Source organism: Procambarus clarkii, chromosome 2 (assembly GCF_040958095.1).
Source record: "Procambarus clarkii isolate CNS0578487 chromosome 2, FALCON_Pclarkii_2.0, whole genome shotgun sequence".
Taxonomy (NCBI): Eukaryota; Metazoa; Arthropoda; class Malacostraca; order Decapoda; family Cambaridae; genus Procambarus; species Procambarus clarkii.
In genome coordinates, this window is record NC_091151.1 from 52,464,960 (window position 1) to 52,487,956 (window position 22,997).

General features: G+C 44.0%; 1 protein-coding gene across 1 annotated transcript; it reads left to right on the forward strand.

Moving 5' to 3' along the window:
• The first annotated feature begins 204 nt into the window (after nucleotides 1–204).
• On the forward strand, nucleotides 205–1,761 carry LOC123762380 (uncharacterized protein slr1819-like). Its single transcript, XM_045748893.2, has one exon. The coding sequence runs from the start codon at nucleotides 205–207 to the stop codon at nucleotides 1,759–1,761; it is 1,557 nt and encodes a 518-aa protein (XP_045604849.2).
• The last annotated feature ends 21,236 nt before the right edge of the window (nucleotides 1,762–22,997 follow it).

A 22,997-nucleotide genomic window follows, 5' to 3' on the forward strand; every position in this document is an offset into this window, starting at 1 on the left:
TCCTGCCCTAGAAGACCCAGAGGAGGAGAATCTTCTAAGTTAATTACTTTCTCTGATTAGAATTATACAAATTAAAACTGGATATTGGCAAGCGAAAAAGGTACAAGAAATTCTATATAATATTTCTAACAATTATATATGCTCATATTTTAACACATAATACAATGTTGGCTGCCTTAAACCTGGACACACATCCGGGAGGTGATGTCAAAGCACATCAATACTGCATCAGCTGACTTCAAACATGTCAACACCTCATCAGCTGACTTCAAAAGTGTCAACACCTCATCAGCTGACTTCAAACGTGTCAACACCTCATCAGCTGACTTCAAACGTGTCAACACCTCATCAGCTGACTTCAAACGTGTCAACACCTCATCAGCTGACTTCAAACGTGTCAACACCTCATCAGCTGACTTCAAACGTGTCAACACCTCATCAGCTGACTTCAAACGTGTCAACACCTCATCAGCTGACTTCAAACGTGTCAACACCTCATCAGCTGACTTCAAACGTGTCAACACCTCATCAGCTGACTTCAAACGTGTCAACACCTCATCAGCTGACTTCAAACGTGTCAACACCTCATCAGCTGACTTCAAACATGTCAACACCTCATCAGCTGACTTCAAACGTGTCAACCCCTCATCAGCTGACTTCAAACGTGTCAACACCTCATCAGCTGACTTCAAACATGTCAACACCTCATCAGCTGACTTCAAACGTGTCAACACCTCATCAGCTGACTTCAAACGTGTCAACACCTCATCAGCTGACTTCAAACGTGTCAACACCTCATCAGCTGACTTCAAACGTGTCAACACCTCATCAGCTGACTTCAAACATGTCAACACCTCATCAGCTGACTTCAAACATGTCAACACCTCATCAGCTGACTTCAAACGTGTCAACACCTCATCAGCTGACTTCAAACATGTCAACACCTCATCAGCTGACTTCAAACATGTCAACACCGCATCAGCTGACTTCAAACATGTCAACACCTCATCAGCTGACCTCAAACATGTCAACACCTCATCAGCTGACCTCAAACATGTCAACACCTCATCAGCTGACCTCAAACATGTCAACACCTCATCAGCTGACTTCAAACATGTCAACACCTCATCAGCTGACCTCAAACATGTCAACACCTCATCAGCTGACTTCAAACATGTCAACACCTCATCAGCTGACTTCAAACATGTCAACACCGCATCAGCTGACTTCAAACATGTCAACACCTCATCAGCTGACCTCAAACACGTCAACACCTCATCAGCTGACCTCAAACATGTCAACACCTCATCAGCTGACCTCAAACACGTCAACACCGCATCAGCTGACTTCAAACATGTCAACACCGCATCAGCTGACTTCAAACATGTCAACACCTCATCAGCTGACCTCAAACATGTCAACACCTCATCAGCTGACCTCAAACACGTCAACACCTCATCAGCTGACTTCAAACATGTCAACACCGCATCAGCTGACTTCAAACATGTCAACACCTCATCAGCTGACCTCAAACACGTCAACACCTCATCAGCTGACTTCAAACATGTCAACACCTCATCAGCTGACCTCAAACACGTCAACACCTCATCAGCTGACCTCAAACATGTCAACACCTCATCAGCTGACCTCAAACACGTCAACACCGCATCAGCTGACCTCAAACATGTGGCTGGAAAATATAATCTTCATGTCTGTTTGTATAATCTGAGATATTATATAATGTTTACCTACACATATTGACTAATCTGCCGGTTGATCCAAAATAATCGATTTTCAAATGCGTCCATTTCACATTCAACAAGTAAATTAAATGATTAGCAACTTTTTAAGAAACAAAACTGTATACAACAAAATTTATTTCCATAATCTAATTAAACAGCCAAATGCAACATGCAACATGTAACATGCAAATTAATAATAAGTCTACCATGACTCGCTGTTAAGTCACAATATTAAAATACAGACGGTTAAGATAATTTGCAGGAGCAGGAACAGGCAACAATTATCTAACAACAAATTAACATACTAACTAGAATTTAAGTAAATATCAACTATTCTGCATTAAAATAATCATGATAAAATAGTCACTATAAAATAATCATTGCTAATCATGCAACACTATGCAAAATAATTCTAAAGATTGTTTTAATGTAAGTGTAATAAGTGCATTAAAACCTAATTCTCGGATGTGACCTCCGATCCTTTCTCTTGGTACTGTAAACAATGTTCAACATTGTATACAACACCTTGAGAAAGATAAAGGTTACAGTCGCAAATTTGGTTTTTAATACACTTATTCAGATATTGATGTCTTTCCTTCACCTTGACTCAAGCACTACGGCATTATAGTGAGTGTCTCCATTGTTTTAATATTTACTAACCTAATGCCAGGCATTACAAGAAGAGTGAGAACCAGGATCGATTTACGGCTGGAGAAAGAACAAATGGGCAGAGTTTTTTTAATTTGATGCCTCTTTTCAATTAACAGGACATAGGTACAGTCTCTTAGGTAATACGGGCTACATCTTGGGGATGTACTCGCCTAGTTGTGCTTGCGGGGGTTAAGCTCTGACTCTGGTCCCGCCTCTCAACTGTCAATCAACCGGTGAACAGGTTCCCGACTCTATTGGACTCCTTCATATCTACATTTGAAACCGTTTATGGAGTCCTCCACCACATCACTGCCTTATGCAATAACGTCTTCCTCGCGGCTTCCAGTGTCGTGAGGAAGAGAGAAGAGTAAAAGGAGACATGATCATAACCTATAAAATTCTCAGAGGAATTGCCAGGGTAGATAACGATTAACTAGCACGGGTGGTACGCGAACTATAGGACACAGGTGGAAACTTAGTAACCAAATGAGTCACAGAGACATAGTTAGACACAAGATAAATTCTTATATATATATATATATATATATATATATATATATATATATATATATATATGTCGTACCTAGTAGCCAGAACGCACTTCTCAGCCTACTATGCAAGGCCCGATTTGCCTAATAAGCCAAGTTTTCATGAATTAATTGCTTTTCGACTACCTAACCTACCTAACCTAACCTAACCTAACTTTTTCTGCTACCTAAGCTAACCTAACCTTTAAAAATAGGTTAGGTTAGGTTAGGTAGGGCTGGTTAGGTTCGGTCATATATCTACGTTAATTTTAACTCCAATAAAATAAAATTGACCTCATACATAATGAAATGGGTAGCTTCATCATTTCATAAGAAAAAAATTAGAGAAAATATATGAATTCAGGAAAACTTGGCTTATTAGGCAAATCGGGCCTTGCATAGTAGGCCGAGAAGTGCATTCTGGCTACTAGGTACGACATATATATATATATATATATATATATGTACGTGTGTGTGTGTGTGTTTTTACCTAGTTGTATTCACCTAGCTGTGCTTGCGGGGGTTGAGCTCTGCTTTTTCGGCCCGCCTCTCAACTGTCAATCAACTGGTGTACAGATTCCTGAGCCCATTGGGCTCTATCATATCTACACTTGAAACTGTGTATGGAGTCAGCCTCCACCACATCACTTCCTAATGCATTCCATTTGTCAACCGCTCTGACACTAAAAAAGTTCTTTCTAATATCTCTGTGGCTGATTTGGGCACTCAGTTTCCACCTGTGTCCCCTTGTGCATGTGCCCCTTGTGTTAAATAGCCTTTTTTTATCTACCCTATCAGTTCCCTTCAGAATCTTGAATGTGGTGATCATGTCCCCCCTAACTCTTCTGTCTTTCTGCGAAGTGAGGTTTAATTCCCATAGTCTCTCCTCGTAGCTCATACCTCTTAGCTCCGGTACTAGTCTGGTGGCAAACCTTTGAACCTTTTCCAGTTTAGTCTTATCCTTGACTAGATATGGACTCTATGCTGGGGCTGCATACTCCAAGATTGGCCTGACATATGTGGTATACAAAGTTCTGAATGATTCTTTACACAAGTTCCTGAATGCCGTTCGTATATTGGCCAGCCTGGCATATGCCGCTGATGTTATCCGCTTGATATGGGCTGCAGGAGACAGGTCTGGGGTGATATCAACCCCCAAGTCTTTTTCTTTCAATGACACCAGAATAATTTCCTCTCCCAGATGATACCTTGTATCTGGCCTCCGGCTCCCTACACCTATCTTCATTACATTACATTTGGTTGGGTTCAACTCTAATAACCATTTGTTCGACCATTCCTTCAGCTTGTCTAGGTCTTCTTGAAGCCTCAAACAGTCCTCTTCTGTCTTAATCCTTCTCATAATTTTGGTATCGTCCGCATACATTGAGAGAAATGAATCTATACCCTCCGGGAGATCATTTACATATATCAGAAGCAAGATAGGACCGAGTACAGAGCCCTGTGGTACTCCACTGGTGACTTCACGCCAATCGGAGGTCTCACCCCTCACCTTAACTCTCTGCTTCCTATTGCTTAGGTACTCCCTTATCCACTGGAGCACCTTACCTGCTACACCTGCCTGTCTCTCCAGCTTATGTACCAGCCTCTTATGCGGTACTGTGTCAAAGGCTTTCCGACAATCCAAGAAAATGCAGTCCGCCCAGCCCTCTCTTTCTTGCTTAATCTTTGTCACCTGGTCGTACAATTCTATTAAGCCAATCAGGCAAGATTTACCCTCCCTGAACCCATGTTGGCGATTTGTCACAAAGTCCCTTCTCTCCAGATGTGATATCAGGTTTTTTCTCACGATCTTCTCCATCACCTTGCATGGTATACAAGTCAAGGATACTGGCCTGTAGTTCAGTGCCTCCTGCCTGTTTGCCCTTTTTGTATATTGGGGCCACATTCGCCATCTTCTATATTTCTGGAAGGTCTCCCGTTTCCAGTGACCTACTATACACTATGGAGAATGGCAAGCAAAGTGCCTCTGCACACTCTTTCAGTACCCATGGCGAGATCCCGTCTGGACCAACAGGCTTTCTAACATCCAGATCTAGCAGGTGTCTCTTGACCTCTTCTCTCGTAATTTCGAACCCTTAAAAATGCCGCCTGGTTTACTTCCCTTTCTTCCCTTTACTTTCTTACTTCCCTTTTACTTCCCTTACAGTGACCTCACCTTGTTCTGTTGTGAAGACCTTCTGGAACCTCTTGTTGAGTTCTTCACACACCTCTTTGTCATTCTCTGTATACCTGTCCTCGCCTGTTCTAAGTTTCACTACCTGTTTTTTTGCTGTTATTTTCCTTCTGATGTGACTGTGGAGTAGATTCGGTTCTGTCTTGGCTTTGTTTGCTATATCATTTTCATAACTTTTCTCTGCTTCTCTTCTCACCCTGACATACTCATTCCTGGTTCTCTGGTATCTCTCTCTGCTTTCTGGTGTTCTGTTATTCCGGAAGTTCCTCCACGCCCTTTTGTTCAGTTTCTTTGCTTCCATACATGACCTATTATACTATGGACTCTTCTTTTGCTTCTCTAATTTTTCATTTTGGGCCAGGATGTATCTGCTTACTGCCTCCTGACACTTTTGGGTGACATAGTCCATCATAACTTGTACAGACTTTGCTCTGAGGTCTGTGTCTCAAGGTATTTCCCTTAGGAAGCTTCTCATCTCCTCATAATTTCCCTTTCGGTATGCCAGCCTTTTGTTTCCTAGATTTTTTTTTTTTTTTTTTTGGGGGGGGGGGATAATTCCTAGTGTTATGATCTCAGCCTGCAGGAAAAACGAGTCTCCCTTCTTGAGAGCTATTCATCAAGCTTGACCTGATTAGAAGGTCTAGCAAATATTGAGGTGATAACCCATATGTAAAATAGCTGGTTGGATATGATGAACAATTTAAGATTATGGGCAGTGAAGAAGAAAACAGATAAATGACTGGCTAGATGTGGGCATTTTGCTGGAGGCGTGAAGCTCGCTTCTGGAGGGCTTTGACCTCACTTGAGGCCAGACATCGCAGGGGGAAAGCCGCGCTCCGTTGAGCTCCCGTCAGAAGGGAACCCCTAGTGATATATCTCGAAGAGAAGAGAAGTGTGCAGACGTACCAGCTGTGGAATCGAGCTGGGAACGTTGTGGTCTCAAGTCCTGGTCGACGAGGAGAGTATTAAACCACCCAGAGACATTTTCGTGGGCTGTGTGGAGCGCCCGGACGCCGTCAGAGGGATAGCGCCCTCGACTAGACAATCTGTGCTAAGCACGATATACGCCAGTTCATAGTGATTGCTTGTAGTTGGTCGTGTGCCCAGCGACAGTAGCAATGTTTATTGATAAGTTAGACATGTTTTAATAAGGCAGAAGGCCTAAAATAAGAGAGTGGAGAGGGAGGAACACGGAGCGACATCCGTCTCCTCTGAGCGCTGGCAGGCAAATGAGGGAGCCCGGCTCCTGACGGCGGATGACCCTCCCAGCGTAAGTGAGGACCGCCGCCGGGCGAGGTGGAGTATGGACCCGCCCAACGGGGAAGTCCACTCTCACAATATGTAGAGGACAGATAGAGGTTGGAAGCAAACATATTGTGTGATTATTTTTGTTTATGTGTTAAAGGGGAAACATTTTTATTGGAGTGTCGATGGGTTGCAGGTTTGTCTTTGGGGAAGAAGTTGCTGAGAACTTCGAAGCCAGCACAGATGAAGTAGTTGATGAGACTCCAAGGTAGTGCAACAGAGGACCTCGAGCTGTGAGGAGAAGCAGTGAAGGGGAGTGTCACGTGCTTCTGTAGAGGTGGTGAAGCACCATAGTTGCTCGAGGGAACTCCATAATGTAGCAGCCAAGAGAGCTGTGGAGGACCCTAGCAGAAGGGTGAAGCACCGTAGTTGCTCAAAGAAACTTCATGGTAGCAGCCTGGAGGAGCTGCAGAGGATCCTGGTAGTTAAGCCCGGGAGAACCTGAAGATATCAGGGTAGTGAACTTCCAGAGGTGGAAGGGAAGTTCTGGTGGATTACTTGTAGGGAGTTGATAGTGTTTGCTTGTCATTAGCGTGCAAGACGCAGTGAGAGGTGAGTGATTGTTTGCATCCTTATGTCAAGGAGTACTTTATACTGAAGTTTAGAGTTACAGTCGTAGGCTGGATTACCTACAGATGTATGCGTTCTAGGACTGATAGAGTGATCGATTGATCATTGTGGTGTATCAAGAAACATTTATGCTGATATATGTTATTGCATTCACATGCTGATTTTCATTGTGCACATTTATATATATATATTTCTCTTGTCGATAGTGCAACGGTGTATGTAGACTTGATCTACTTGAGGAGGTTGAGAGTATCAGGTGGTGAATCAGAAGATAGGATACCACTTGGTAAACTGATAATAGAGTTCTGATGGTTTTGGAGAGCAACCTGATTGTAATAGTATAGAGTATAGGATTCATTATTATTATATGTGTATATGTATTGTGTATGTGCTCTGTCCAGTAAATGTATTCAAATTTGCTGGTATTTGACCTTGTCCTAGTGAGGCTTCCCATGAAATAGTACAGGAGAGAGAGAAAGAACCAAGAACCAGTGCTGTGGACAGGGTAGAAAGTTAATACTAATAAGTCAAAGGGGGATTGAGGAGATCATATCACCTGAGGAGAGAGTAGGGAGTCACAACGGCTCGAGTGGGTGTGTGCACATGACAACGAGGCTAAGTGTTGGAGCCGCATCCCCAAAATGTGTGACGTTGAGCCCCTCTCCAAGGGCCAGAAGCGCCTAGTGTGATCTCCAAGAGAGTGTGACGATATTCTCCTTCAAGAGAGATTGAGCCTGCTCTTCCCTCCTAAGTTCGTCGCTATACATCCCTATACAACTAATATGGAAGAAATATCAACAAGTACAACACCAAGGTTTGCCAGAGAGCAAACGTATTCAGCACCAGGAACACCTGCTCCGCCTCCACCACTCGAACCACCAAACTACCTGTCCGTCGCCTGCTCATCGCTGATTGGCTGGTGGTCAGTCGCACCTGCTCCTCCACCGCCACACTACCTGATGTCTGGGGCCACCACGACCTGCAGACCTCAGAATATCCAGTGCTTTCAACAAGTTAACACGTCTCGTTGGTAGACTAAGCTCTGGCTTACGTGTACTAAGAGAGGTGGCAGCTTAAAGCCAATATTCCTGCACCCATATTTACATTGTATATTGTTCACTTGTTATTACTCACTTGTCTTAACGTAACTTTTCATTTTGTCATTTGATTATTCTTATTATTTTGATTGATTGATTTTATGATACGAATTTTATGTCCATTTTATTCATGTTTTGCTTTTCTAACGTAATTAAAATCTCATTGTTAAATTTACTTGTGTTTTGTGTGTCTTCCCATTACCTTACCACAGACGAAGTTCCAGATTTTCTCTTTTTTTTTTTATATGTGACGAGGCCATACCCCTAGCTTTTGAAACAGCCGAACACCAACGCGTTACCGTCACATATTAAGTGGGGGCCTGTCCTAGGAGCTTCACTCAGGTACTGGTGCCAAGTAGTAATTAATGGTAAGCGTGTTTAACTTTCGTAACGTAGCTTTTACTATTTTTCATATTCAATTTCATTTTTATATGGTGCGGAGTGTATTGTGCATTACGAGAGTAGCATATGGTGAAGGTGAGACAACTTTTGATTACGTGGTGACTGTAGGCCGCAGTCATACTCTTAATTGGTCATCTCTCCCTCCGTGTTATTACTCGTGTTTACCATCTTTTGTCCCTTGGATATTTCTCATTTTTGACAGATCATCATATTGGTACCCTGGTACTGTGGTCTGCCCCGGGTCAAGTGCTCCTAATCTTCTGCAATCTGACTGTAGGAGGATAAAGAGGGCCATAGTTCCTCTAGCTCGAACTTTAGTTGCTGAATTGGGACCTCAGCAGCAGTTCTCGTCACCAGTTGACACCTCGCACCCCTACACGTCAGTCAGAGATGATGATTCATACAACGGTAGGGAATTAGCTTACTTTTTCAGAGCACAAAAGTTCGCTAATTCTGTAAGTATCATATTAATTTCAGTAGGAAAAACTTGCTTATGTCCTATAGAGACTCGGCAAGGTATGCCTACATCCTTGGACTACCAATTTTACTTTTGAGGCAGTTAACTGTTTCATTTGTTTTCGAAACTGTTTCATTTGTTTAGTAGGATTTTCTTGCCCTTATCCTCTTACATGAGTACCGGGTACAAGATTTCCTGCGCCCTTGATTTAAATTAATCATTTAACATCTTGTACTTAACTTTAATTGTTAAAGATCCCACAGGATAGGTACCAGTTGCCACGTTGTCCTGTTTCTGACATTCACTATATAACGGTATATTCGTTGTACATTTATTTGCTAATTTCACCATGTTTCGTCTCCAAGCTTTCCGTGCAGATCCAGCAGGTGAAATAGGGACTTTAAGTCGTGCCAAGAGGACTGAATTACAAACTCTTGCACATGAGTATCAACTAGAAGTTCCCTACCAAGCCAACAAAAATGACATACACAACCTGTTGCTGGATCACTATTTAGAGCAAGGTAAGATAGACTCTGAAACTCATGAAACTTACTATATTGCAGATAAAACTGACTTGGCAACGATGAAACTCAAACTAGAGCTGGCCAAGATTGAACGTGAGCAGCAAAGGTAAGCCCTCGAACAACAAAGAGAAGCAGCTGCCATACGAAGGGAAGAACAAGAACGTGAAGCTGCCTTGAGGAGAGAAGAACACGAACGTGGACTCGCCCTCCAGGAACGTGAGGTTGCACTACTCCGTGAGCGGGAACGAGTACAGCTTGAAACAAAACAACGCGAGTTGGAGATGCAACGCGAACATGACAAGCAACAAGCGACTCTGGCTCTAGAGTGTCGTCAACGAGAAATCGCGTTGGAAACTTCACACCTCGCTCAACGCCAGCAAGCTACTGCCAATCTTCCCATCAGTTTTAATATATCACATGCAAGTAAGTTAATGCCATCCTTTGTAGAAGCAGAAGTTGATGTGTTTTTTACCACCTTTGAAACCCTTGCTAATCAACTCAGTTGGCCTGTCGACCAATGGGCCACACTTCTCAGAGTCCATCTTACAGGTAGAGCTGCAGTCACACTCAGTACTTTGGCGTCTGAGAATGACTGCCAGACTCTGAAACAAGCAGTGTTGGACGCCTACCTCCTCTCCACAGAAAGTTATCGAAGGAAATTCCGTGACCACCTGAAGTACCACTACCTTCCTCGAGTTTGCTAACACAAAACGGAGATATTTTATGAAATGGCTGGAAGCAGCACATGTCTCTACTTTTACAGAACTCGTCAACCTGATGCTAGTTGAAGAATTCTTGAGGCGTGTGCCGCCTCCTGTCCATCTATACTTAGCAGATAAAGAAGAAACCGACTACCTGAAGTGTGCTAAGTCGGCTGACACTTACAGCCTCATCCACTGGCTGACACCCGAACCATCCTCCAGTAAGAAGTCGTGGTACAGTTACGAGAAAGTGAGCACCGATCAAGCTGGCTCGCAATTGTACTGCAAGTATTGTAGACTCTATGGACATACCATAGACAAGTGTGGTAAGTCTCAATACGAAGGAACCACTGACACACCGAAACCCAAACCAACTCCTCCTAAGTCCGGTAAGCCTGTGATGAATGTTGGTGTTAATGTTAATGATCTTTCTCTTTTCAGTAACCACCTGTATACTGGAACTGTCTCTGCCAACGGTTCAAATCCGGAGGGACGTTTCAAATTGAAGATCTTGAGGGACACAGCGGCTCTTCAATCGATCATCTTGAAGTCGGCTGTGCCCAACATCGCCTACACCGGAGAAACTGTCTTCATCACTGACCTCACTGCTACCACTCCATACCCTCTCGCCAGAGTCCACCTGGATTGTCCCTACGTGAACGGAGAAGTCCAAGTCGCCGTCAGGGAAAAGCCTTTTCCCATGCCTGGAGTGCAACTTCTCCTAGGCAACGACTTGGCAGAAGACCTGCAACCGACCAACCTGATCGTCATGGACAAACCCCAGGTGTGTACCTCTGTGCCAATTAACCCTATATTAGAGTATGTTCCAGCAAAGGTTCAAGAGAGTGATGAAGTTTCTCCTCCGGTTCTAGTGACCACCCGTGCACAAGCCGCACGACCACGGCCAGCTGACTCTACAGCTACCGCTGTCCCTCAAGACCCTCAGAAACTACCCCCGAATCTGACCAAGTTGGAGTTCCGTAAGTTGCAGAGGGAAGATCTTACCTTAACACCATTGTTTTTCCAGGCTGAGACTCAACCCGACAGTATTCCTGGGTTCTTCCTAGAGAACGACTTGCTCTACCGCAGATATAGACCCAGTAAACTGAAAGAGGAGGAAGATTGGGCCAACATCGAACAACTTGTGATTCCTACCAGCCTGAGGCCCACTATTCTACACCTGGCCCACGGAGCACTCTCCCACTACGGATTCAACAAAACTTACCATGGAATTCGTCAAGACTACTACTGGCCAGGTATGGTAAATAGCGTCAAACAGTACGTAAAACAGTGCCATACATGTCAGATGGCAGGCAAACCGAACATCTCCATTCCCAGAGCGCGACTGATTCCCATACAGGTGCCTGCGGAACCTTTCCACAGACTTATATTAGACTGTATTGGTCCTTTACCTCGGACCAGTTCAGGTAACGCCTATATCTTAACCATCCTGTGTCCTACCACCAGATTTCCCATAGCAGTTTCAGTGAAGAACATCACGGCTGCTACGGTTGTAAAGCATCTATTGAAGATCTTCACTCAATACGGATTTCCCAGGGAGATTCAGAGCGACTGTGGTACCAACTTCACCAGTGATCTCTTCAAAAGGACACTGGAGGAGTTCAACATCAAACAGGTATTGTCCAGCCCCTATCATCCTGCTTCACAGGGTTCTCTTGAGCGTAGTTATCAGACTATCAAAGCACTCTTGAAAAAGTTTTGTAGTGAAACCTCTAAGGATTGGGATAAGCAAATCGACCTTATAATGTGTATTTACAGAAGTCTTCCCAATGAGTCCCTAGGAGTATCTCCTTATGAGATGCTCTACGGCCGTAAGTGCCGTACTCCCCTTAAGGCTTTCAAAGACTCTCTAAGAGATGCCACCTTCAGTGAGCATCAGAATGTGCCCCAGTTTCTTCAAAACCTTCAACACATTCTAGAGAGAGTCCACCGTTTAGCCCATGATAATCTATTGAAAGCCCAGGAGAGGATGAAGACTCATTACGACCAGACCAGCAAAGTAAGAAAATTTAAGCCGGGAGACTTCGTGGTAGCATACTTCCCTATCCCAGGTTCTCCTTTACAAAACAGGTTTTCAGGACCCTACCGCATCAAGGAGTGCCGAAACAACCATAACTACGTTCTCGAGACTCCAGATAGGCGGCAGAAGACCCAGCTGTGCCACGTCAACCTCCTGAAGCTGTATAATGGTACTCCTCCCACTGTCATGACAAATTATTCTACTTTTACAGAACCATACATCCACAGTGAGACCTTCCCAGCTTCTCCTCCCGAAAGCACCGACAAAGAGTCCACGCTTTCTCATTCAAAAATCCATATTGATAATCCCAACCATTTTCAGGACCCCTAATAGTGCTCCTTTGCCATATTCTAATTCCACTCTCACCTCGTCAGATAAGCCCTTCATCCTCCATGTCGACGCCAGTGGTACCGACGTTGGTGGTGTCGTGATGCAGCAACGAGGCGAGGAGAATACACCTGTCAGCGACTACTGCTACAAGGAACTACGGAACAATTGGCAAGGAGCTACTCTTCATCATCCTGAAGCTCCCGCACATTACTCCACACCTGAAAAGTGCTCGGTCTACCATCAACACAGACCACACCACCCTACATCTCCTGCAGCTCGCCCACTTCTAAACTCAACGTCTTCTACTATGGGCTTGATAACTGCAGAAATTCAACCTGGAGACATGCTATACCAAGGTTCCGACAACATCTTAGCCGATGCTCCCTCCAGAGTTTATGAAGTAGAAGCGACTCCATCTATTACTCCACCACATAACGACGTACTTCTTCCAGAACCGCAGGCTTCGGGGGAGAGTTGTGACGATAATTTCCTTCAAGAGAGATTGAGCCTGCTCTTCCCTCCTAAGTTCGTCGCAATACATCCCTATACAACTAATATGGAAGAAATATCAACAAGTACAACACCAAGGTTTGCCAGAGAGCAAACGTATTCAGCACGAGGAACACCTGCTCCGCCTCCACCACTCGAACCACCAAACTACCTGTCCGTCGCCTGCTCATCGCTGATTGGCTGGTGGTCAGTCGCGTCTGCTCCTCCACCGCCACACTACCTGATGTCTGGGGCCACCACGACCTGCAGACCTCAGAATATCCAGTGCTTTCAACAAGTTAACACGTCTTGTTGGTAGACTAAGCTCTGGCTTACATGTACTAAGAGAGGTGGCAGCTTAAAGCCAATATTCCTGCACCCATAATTGCATTGTATATTGTTCACTTGTTATTACTCACTTGTCTTAACGTAACTTTTCATTTTGCCATTTGATTATTCTTATTATTTTGATTGATTGATTTTATGATACGAATTTTATGTCCATTTTATTCATGTTTTGCTTTTCTAACGTAATTAAAATCTCATTGTTAAATTTACTTGTGTTTTGTGTGTATTCACATTACCTTACCACAGATGAAGTTCCAGATTTTCTCTTTTTTGTTTTTATATGTGACGAGGCCATACCCCTAGCTTTTGAAACAGCCGAACACCAATGCGTTACCGTCACAAGAGGTATAAGCATTCTACCGAGTTGTGGGTTGGGTTGTCTGCAGAGAAGGATCAACGACGACAACACCACCAACCAACACACCAACTATGATAAATTGGGGTCTTGTGTCCGGGAGAGTGAACTGACACACCCACACCCTGTCCAAGAGTGGATTTGTACACCCTTGCTGAAATAGATAAACTGTGTGACCGCAGGTGTATATTCTCTCCCTTGGGAAGACTCACAGGACAAGATGAATAAGGTGCAAGCGTTTGTGGAGTCAGGCAAGCCTGAGGACTTAGAAGGTTGCACGAGGGATCAATTGAAACAAATAGCAGAAAAATGTGGCATTAGGTTGAAAGCATCTAAAGTAGCTGGGATGAAGGATGAGATCCTAAGGCAGTTAAGAGCCAAAAGTGAAGTGGCAGAACAAGGAGCCCAAAAAGGAGCTGAAAGTGGAAAGGAGGATAATGGGCAGGATGAAGTGAGATTCCAGGGATCGAGTAGGAGCAGCAAGAGTAGCCGCAGTAGCAGGAGTAGCCGAAATAGGAGCTTGGAAAGGTTCCAGTTAGAGCTCCAGATGCAGCGTGAGGAGAGACAGTTCCAGCTGGAAAAGATGAAATTAGAACTCCAGATGAAAAATGAAGCCGAGAAGGAAAAAGAGAAAACCAGGCTGGAAGTAGAGAAAGCAAGACTAGAGATGGAGAAAGAAAAAGAGAAAGCAAGACTAGAGGTCGAAAAAGAAAAAGTGAGAACAAAACAAATGCAGATAGAAGCGAATAGAACCTTGGCTGAACAAAGGATTGAACATGGGTTGCCAGAGAGCACCACCCAGGTATCACACTCACCAGATGTTAGGGTTAGGGAGAAGGACATTCCCTTGTTTGTTCCCGAAGAAGCAGAGAGCTTCTTCGAGCATTTTGAGAAAGTAGCCAGCATCAAGGAGTGGCCACAGGAGGAATGGGCCCAGCTGGTCCAGTTAAGATTGTCCGGTGCAGCCAGGGAGGCATACACCCAATTGTCACTGGAAGAGTGCCAGGATTATGCCACGGTAAAGAGCAGCATATTGCGCTCGTTTCAGTTAACCCCAGAAGCTTATAGGAAGCGCTTCAGAGAGATGGTGAAGGTTGGAGCATGTACTTTTGCTGAGACAGCAGGAGATCTGGAAAGACGATTCCAGAAGTGGATTGAGGCTGCTGGAGTTGGATCTTACGCTGACCTGAAGCAACTGATGGTCATGGAGAAGTTCTTGGAGATGATGCATCCCGAAACAAAGTTCAAGATCCAAGAAGCAAGGATAAAGGAGGTGAAAGATGCCGCAGATAGGGCGGATATGATTACCGAAGCATACAAGAGCTTGAGGGAGAACAGATTGAGAAGTGAGGCGAGATGCAGCAATAGCAGATCCAGTGGAGTCTGGGGAGGAAGAAATTATGAAAGACCCAGAAGAGTCTGGGGTGAGAAGAATTTTGATAAATGGGCAGATAAAAGTAAGTACCCTAAAACTCAGAAGAGTAGGTCGCGCACTTCGTCTGAAAGTGAGGATGGAGGAGTTAAACGAGAAACTAACCGTGATCCAGGATATCAAGAGTCCAGTAAAGCCCCACAGAGTGCAGGTAGTGTGCCTGGCTCGAGGAACTCTCATGTGAGTGGACAAAGTCAGAACCACTCTGGTACATATAGAAGAGACTTTTCCCAGGTGAGGTGTTACAATTGTAACGGATTGGGTCACGTGATGCGAGATTGTCGGCAGGGCAAGAGAGTTGTGACCCTGGCCATGTGTGACCCCCGAACTAAATATGCTAAGGTGTTCCAAGACAAACCACAGAAGGTGAACTTAGTGAACGAGAGGTATAGGCCGTTCATGAGCAAAGGTTGGATCAGTATAGGAAGCCAGCCTGAGGTAGAAGTTGGTATCTTAAGGGATACCGGAGCTAATCAGAGCTTGATTGCGAGAAGCCTGATTGGGAATGATCGACGGTTAGCTGGCAGGAGTAAGATGAAAGTATATGGGTTATTGTCTGAGAGTGACATGCCCGTTTGTACTGTCCAGCTAAGGTCGGAATATGTGTCGGAAGAGGTGAAGTTGGGAGTATGCCCCGACATACCTATTCCAGGAGTCCAAGTGATCCTAGGGAATGACTTGTGCGGGACAAAGGTGTTGCCAAGAGTCATAGCAAAGACTGTGCCGGAGGAGTGCCCAGAAGGCCGCGGCACGTGTGGGACACCTGAGAGTGTGAACCTGACTGACATCCGAGGAGATGAGTCAGGAGACCGCCAAGCCATTGAGTACCCTGTCTCGGTAGTGATGAAGGCAGATATGGCCGACAAGGAAGATGCTGGAGAAGGTGAGACAGTGTCGATTAAACCAGTAGAGGATATCGACGTTGATATAGCGTGGTTATTTGATAAAGGTCCAGCCCAGGAAAATGAAATCTCGGTGAGGTCAAAAGTGAAGATGGCCCAGCCGAAGAAGAATCATGTGAAGAGAGCGGACCTGGGTAGAGCCCAGACCACCGAAATTAAGAACTGGAAGGTGAATGCAACTGTGCTGAGCAGAAGTGAGGGAGGATGTGGACAGACTGGGGATGGAAGTAGAGCGTCAAGTTGTCCACGAGCACAGAGGCATATGGATAGTGGAGTTAAGTTGTTTGAGATGTCAGGAGTTGACATGTTTCACAGAAAACGTGAAGAAGAGTAGTGGCCGAGAAAGTGAAAGGAGAAGAGACAGTATGTGTGGAGAGATGCTTACGAGCACTCTAGGAGAGGTAGAGCGACATGTACGGTCGAGTGCTGTTGGATGTAGTACAGTGCTCGAAGAAACTTTTAGGGAACGAAGAAGAGTTGAAGGAGAAGAAAGGGAGTTGTATAGAGGTGAGAAGTGTGAGAAGAGGATGATGATACAAGCATGCAGGAATAGAAGAAAGCTGAGGACTCGATGGAAGTCAAACAGGATGAGGTCTCGGATAAATGAGGAGACGAAAGGGAGAATCGTCGGTGAAGACGAGGGAGTGAAGTATGATGACAGGAGACGAAAGTATAATGGCAGTAGATGGAAGTGTGAAGACGACAGAGGAGGTACAGACAGTAGATATCTGATTCTGGACGAGAAGAGAAGAAGACGAGGAAACGGAGGGTGGAAACAATAAGTAGAGTGGACCGATGGAGTGCAGGCGTCCAAGGAGGACAGCCTAGCCAAGAGGTGCCAGAGAAGTCAGATCGTTTGTAAGAAGATCATATTTCTGGTGAGTTGTGAGCCAGATGTTGCAAGGAGCAACGAACTAATTGTAGACTCCTAAGGGAGTACGTAAGCAGATCAACCGGTCGAACCAGTCGGTTGAAGAACGAGACAGTGTGGTGGCGGATGTATTATCCCGAGCTTTGCCACTGGAATAACTCTCAAAAATAAGGGGAGGGGAGTGTTATGATCTCAGCCTGCAGGAGAAACGAGTCTCCCTCCTTGAGAGTTATTCATCAAGCCTGACCTGATCAGAAGGTCTAGCAAATATTGACATAACCCGTATGTAAAATAGCTGGTTGGATATGATGAACAATTTAAGATTATGGGCAGTGAAGAAGAAAACAGATAAATGACTGGCTAGGAGATGTGAACATTTTGCTCGAGGCGTGAGGCTTGCTTCTGCAGGGCTTTGACCTCACTTGAGGCCAGACATTGCAGGGGGAAAGCCGCGCTCCGTTGAGCTCCCGTCAGAAGGGAACCCCTAGTGATATATCTCGAAGAGAAGAGAAGTGTGCAGACGTACCAGCTGTGGAATCGAGCTGGGAACGTTGTGGTCTCAAGTCCTGGTCGACGAGGAGAGTATTAAACCACCCAGAGACATTTTCGTGGGCTGTGTGGAGCGCCCTGACCGGACGCCGTCAGAGGAATAGCGCCCTCGACTAGACAATCTGTGGTAAGCACGATATACGCCAGTTCATGGTGATTGCTTGTAGTTGGTCGTGTGCCCAGCGACAGTAGCAATGTTTATTGATAAGTTAGACATGTTTTAATAACAGAAGGCCTGAAATAAGAGAGTGGAGAGGGAGGAACACGGAGCGACATCCGTCTCCTCTGAGCGCTGGCAGGCAACTGAGGGAGCCCGGCTCCTGATGGCGGATGACCCTCCCAGCATGAGTGAGGACCGCCGCCGGGCAAGGTGGAGCATGGACCCGCCCAACGGGGGAGTCCACTCTCACAGTATGTAGAAGACAGATAGAGGTTGGAGGCAAACATATTGTGTGATTATTTTTGTTTATGTGTTAAAGGGGAAACATTTTTATTGGAGTATCGATGGGTTGCAGGTTTGTCTTTGGGGAAGAAGTTGCTGAGAACTTCGAAGCCAGCACAGATGAAGTAGTTGATGAGACTCCAAGGTAGTGCAACAGAGGACCTCGAGCTGTGAGGAGAAGCAGTGAAGGGGAGTGTCAACTATGGTGAAGCACCATAGTTGCTCGAGGGAACTCCATCGTGTAGCAGCCAAGAGAGCTGTGGAGGACCCTAGCAGAAGGGTGAAGCACCGTAGTTGCTCAAAGAAACATCATGGTAGCAGCCTGGAGGAGCTGCAGAGGATCCTGGTAGTTAAGCCCGGGAGAACCTAAAGATATCAGGGTAGTGAACTTCCAGAGGTGGAAGGGAAGTTCTGGTGGATTACTTGTAGGGAGTTGATAGCGTTTGCTTGTCATTAGCGTGCAAGACGCAGTGAGAGGTGAGTGATTGTTTGCATCCTTATGTCAAGGAGTACTTTATACTGAAGTTTAGAGTTACAGTCGTAGGCTGGATTACCTACAGATGTATGCGTTCTAGGACTGATAGAGTGATCGATTGATCATTGCGGTGTATCAAGGAACATTTATGCTGATATATGTTATTGCATTCACATGCTGATTTTCATTGTGCACATGTATATATATATATAATTTCTCTTGTCGATAGTGCAACGTTGTATGTAGACTTGATCTACTTGAGGAGGTTGATAAAATCAGGTGGTGAATCAGAAGATAGGATACCACTTGGTAAACTGATAATAGAGTTCTGATGGTGTTGGAGAGCAACCTGATTGTAATAGTATTGAGTATAGGATTCATTATTATTATATGTGTATATGTATTGTGTATGTGCTCTGTCCAGTAAATGTATTCAAATTTGCTGGTATTTGACCTTGTCCTAGTGAGTCTTCCCATGAAATAGTACAGAAGGAGAGGGAGAGAGAAAGAACCAAGAACCAGTGCTGTGGACAGGGTAGAAGGTAATACTAATAAGTCAAAGGGGGATTGAGATCATATCACCTAAGGAGAGAGTGGGGAGTCACAGGGGCTCGAGTGGGTGTGTGCACGTGACAACGAGGCTAAGTGTTGGAGCCGCATCCCCTAAATGTGTGACGTTGAGCCCCTCTCCAAGGGCCAGAAGCGCCTAGTGTGATCTCCTAGAGAGGTATAAGCATTCTACCGAGTTGTGGGTTGGGTTGTCCGTAGAGAAGGATCAACGACGACAACACCACCAACCAACACACAATCTATAATACTAGCTCTACCAGGTACTCAAAGTTCAATACACTGTGATCACTCATTCCCAAGGGTGTTTCCGTCTTGACTTCCCTTATATCCCACTCATTTAATGTAAATATCAAATCAAGCAAGGTTGGTTCATCTTCTCTCATTCTTGTTGGTTCCTTGATGTGCTGGCTTAGAAAGTTTCTTGTTGCCACGTCCAGCAGCTTAGCTCTCCAAGTTTCTGGTCCTCCATGCGGGCCTCTGTTCTCCCAATCAATCTTCCCATGGATGTGTGTGTGTGTACAGTAAAGGAGCTGAACCTCTCATCCCTGGAAAACAGAAGAGTAAGGGGAGACATGATAACCACCTACAAAATTCTCAGGGGAATTGATAGGGTGGACAAAGACAAACTCTTCAGCACGGGTGGGACACGAACAAGGGGACTCAGGTGGAAACTTAGTACCCAGATGAGCCACAGAGACGTTAGAAAGAATTTTTTCAGTGTCAGAGTAGTTAATAAATGGAATGCACTAGGAAGTGATGTGGTGGAGGCTGACTCCATACACAGTTTCAAATGTAGATATGATAGAGCCCAGTAGGCTCAGGAATCTGTACACCAGTTGATTGACAGTTGAGAGGCGGGACCAAAGAGCCAAAGCTCAACCCCCGCAAGCACAATTAGGTGAGTACAATTAGGTGAGTACACTAATAACACGCTAATAGGAACACACTCACTAATAATAACACCCACTAATAGGAACACACAGTACTAGCAACACAGAATAATTGGAACACACACTTCAAGAAACAAGCAGTAATCAGAGCACATACTAAGAAACACAAACTAATAATAACCTCGACTAAGAGCAGCACACTCCATTAAGAAGGCTGGAAGCCAGACACAAGGTACCAACTGGGAGAAGAAATCCTTCAAGAATCAAGTAGAGAGAAAGATCTGAGGTTTGATATTACACGGAACTTCCGCCCTTTAGTCCACGTCAAAAGGATATCATCTGTGATATAGGCTAAGTTGGTTAACATAAAAACTGCTTTTAGAAACTTCAATAAGGCATGATTTAGAATTTTGAATGCCCCAAATGGCAGACCAATCCTGGAGTATGCAGCTCCAGCCAGGAAATCCATACCTAGTCAGACACAAGGTAACGTTCGAGAAAGTTTATAGCGATGCCACCAAACTACTACCGGAGTTGAGAGGTATCAGTTATGAGGAAAGTCTACGTGAATTAAAGCTCATGTCAGTGGAAAACAGAATAGTGAGAGGAAACATAATTACCACATACAAATTTTTCAGAGGAATTGACAGGGTAGATAAAGAACAAAATATTTAGCATGGGTGGAATACGAACAAGGGAACACAGGTGGAAACTGAATACCCAAATGAGCCACAGAGACATTAGAAAGAACTTTTCTGTATCAGAGTAGTTAGCAAATGGAATGCATTAGGAATTGATGTGGTGGAGGCTGACTCCATACACGGTTTCATGTGTAAACATGATAGAGACCAGTAGGCTCAGGAAACTGTACACAATTAATTGACAGTTCAAAGGCAGGACCAAAGAGCCGACGCTGAACCCAATCAAGCACAACTAGGTGAGCACAACTACATAAGTGAACACTAATACGAATACTTAGTAATTAGAAAACACGCTAACAAGAAGACCACATGAACAAAAACACCACGTGAATAAGAACACATGCTACCGAACATATAAACAAGAGTAGTAGGGATGACCCCTTAGCGACAACTAAATTTTTTTTGGGTCAGTTGACGCAGTGTTCTTGTTCGTGTGGTGTTCCTGTTAGCGAGAGTTCTTTTTCATGTGGTGTTCTTGTTAGCGTTTGTTGTTCTTGTTGACGTGTGATCTTGTTCATGTGGTGCTTTTGTAAGCATGTGTTGTTCTTATTAGCGTGAGTGTGATTGCTCATATGTTCTTGTCAGCATGTGTTCTTGCTCATGTGTTCTTGTTTGTGTGTTCTTGTTCATGTGGAGTTCATCTTGAGGTTATCTTGAGTTATCTTGAGATGATTTCGGGGCTTTTTTTTATTGTCCCCGTAGGCCGGTCATCGACCAGGCCTCCACCCCAGGAAGCAGCCCGTGACAGCTGACTAACACCCAGGTACTTATTTTACTACTAGGTTATGTTTGCGGTTTTTTTTTGCGGGTGTTGTTCATGTGGTGTTCTTGTTAACGTGTGGTTTTGTTCATGTGGTTTTCTAGTTAGCATTTGTTGTTCTTGTTGGCATGTGTTCTTGTTAGCATGTGTTATTGTTAGCATGTGTTATTGTTATCATGTGTTATTGTTAGCATGTGTTCTTGTTCGTGTGGTGTTCCTGTTAGCGAGTTTTCTTGTTCATGCGGTTTTCTTGTTAGCATTTATTGTTCTTGTTGGCATGTGTTCTTGTTCATGTGGTGCTTTTGTTAGCCTTTTGGTGTTCTTTTAAGCGTGAGTGTGATTGCTCATATGTTCTAGTCAGCATGTGTGCTTGTTCATGTGTTCTTGTTAGTGTGTTCTTGTTCATGTGGTGCTCATGTTTGTGTGTGTTCTTGCTAGCGGGTGTTCTTGTTAGTTGTAGGGATGACACCTTAGCAACAACAAAAAAATTTTGGGGTCAGTTGTCGCTAAGGCGTCACGGGTCCCAGGTAAAATTTCCCGCTTTCACCTAAGGTCATAAAAGATTCTTATGGGGAAAATTCAGGTTCCAAGTTTCAGATAAGGTCTAAAAGGATTCATATCAGAGAAATTAAAAAAAAATCAGAGTTCAGTTTAAGAAAAGTATTCAGAGACCATTTGAAGACCGAAATTGACCGAAATTTGTAAAAAAATAATTTACAGACCGATTTTCATCAGAGAACATTTGAAGACCGAAATTGATTGGAATTTCTTCAAAGACCATTTTCAGACCTAAATTATTTAGAGTCCAGTAAAAAAACAAAAAAATCAGAGTCCAGTTGAAGACTGATTTTCATCAGGGTCCAGTAAAAGACCAAAAATTATTAAGATACCATATGAAGACTGAAATTGAACGAAATTGACCGAAATTTGTAAAAAGACCATTTTCAGACCGATTTTCATTAGAGTCCAGTTTGAGCCCACAAATAACCAGAGTTCATTTACAAACCAATTTTCACCAGAGTCTAGTAAATGACCGAAAATAAACAGAGTCCAGTTTGAGCCTGAAAATAGTCAGTCCCGAAAAAAACGAAATTCATCAGAGTTCAGTAAAAGACCAAAACATGACAGAGTCCAATTTATGCCCAAAATTTGTCAGAGACCATTCAAGACCGAAATGCGACAGAGACAACTTTGAGACCCAAATTTGTCAGATACCTCATTTATAACTGTAGTTTCGTTATTATTAGCTGTATTTTAGCCCAATTTTAAACAGTCATATTTCAGTCATGGTAAATAAAAATAAGTCAATAAGCAAGTTTTAGCTCATGTTACTGTCTTAACCTCCTTTCGTATCCGTTAATACCTGAACAATTTCCCTAAAATTTTAAACACTCATATTTTAGACATAGTAAATCAAACCAGAGCAGTTAACGATCCCTAGCTCCTGTCTCCCCACCTTAGTTCCCTCTCGTATCTTCGTTAATACCTCAAGCTCCCGTTCTTCGCTTTAGATTACTCCTGTAAATTCACTACTCTCAGCCCAAGTTAACTGAAATTTAAACCTATTACATTTATAACATAGTAAAATATATTAAAAACATTATCCAAGTTTTGGATAATGTTTTTCAATGTCTTTTGTCTTAATTCGATCATGTAAGTTAATTATTGCCAG

Excerpts from the sequence above, each read along its gene's own strand:
- LOC123762380 (XM_045748893.2), top strand. The coding sequence starts at position 205 with ATGTCAAAGCACATCAATACTGCATCAGCTGACTTCAAACATGTCAAC.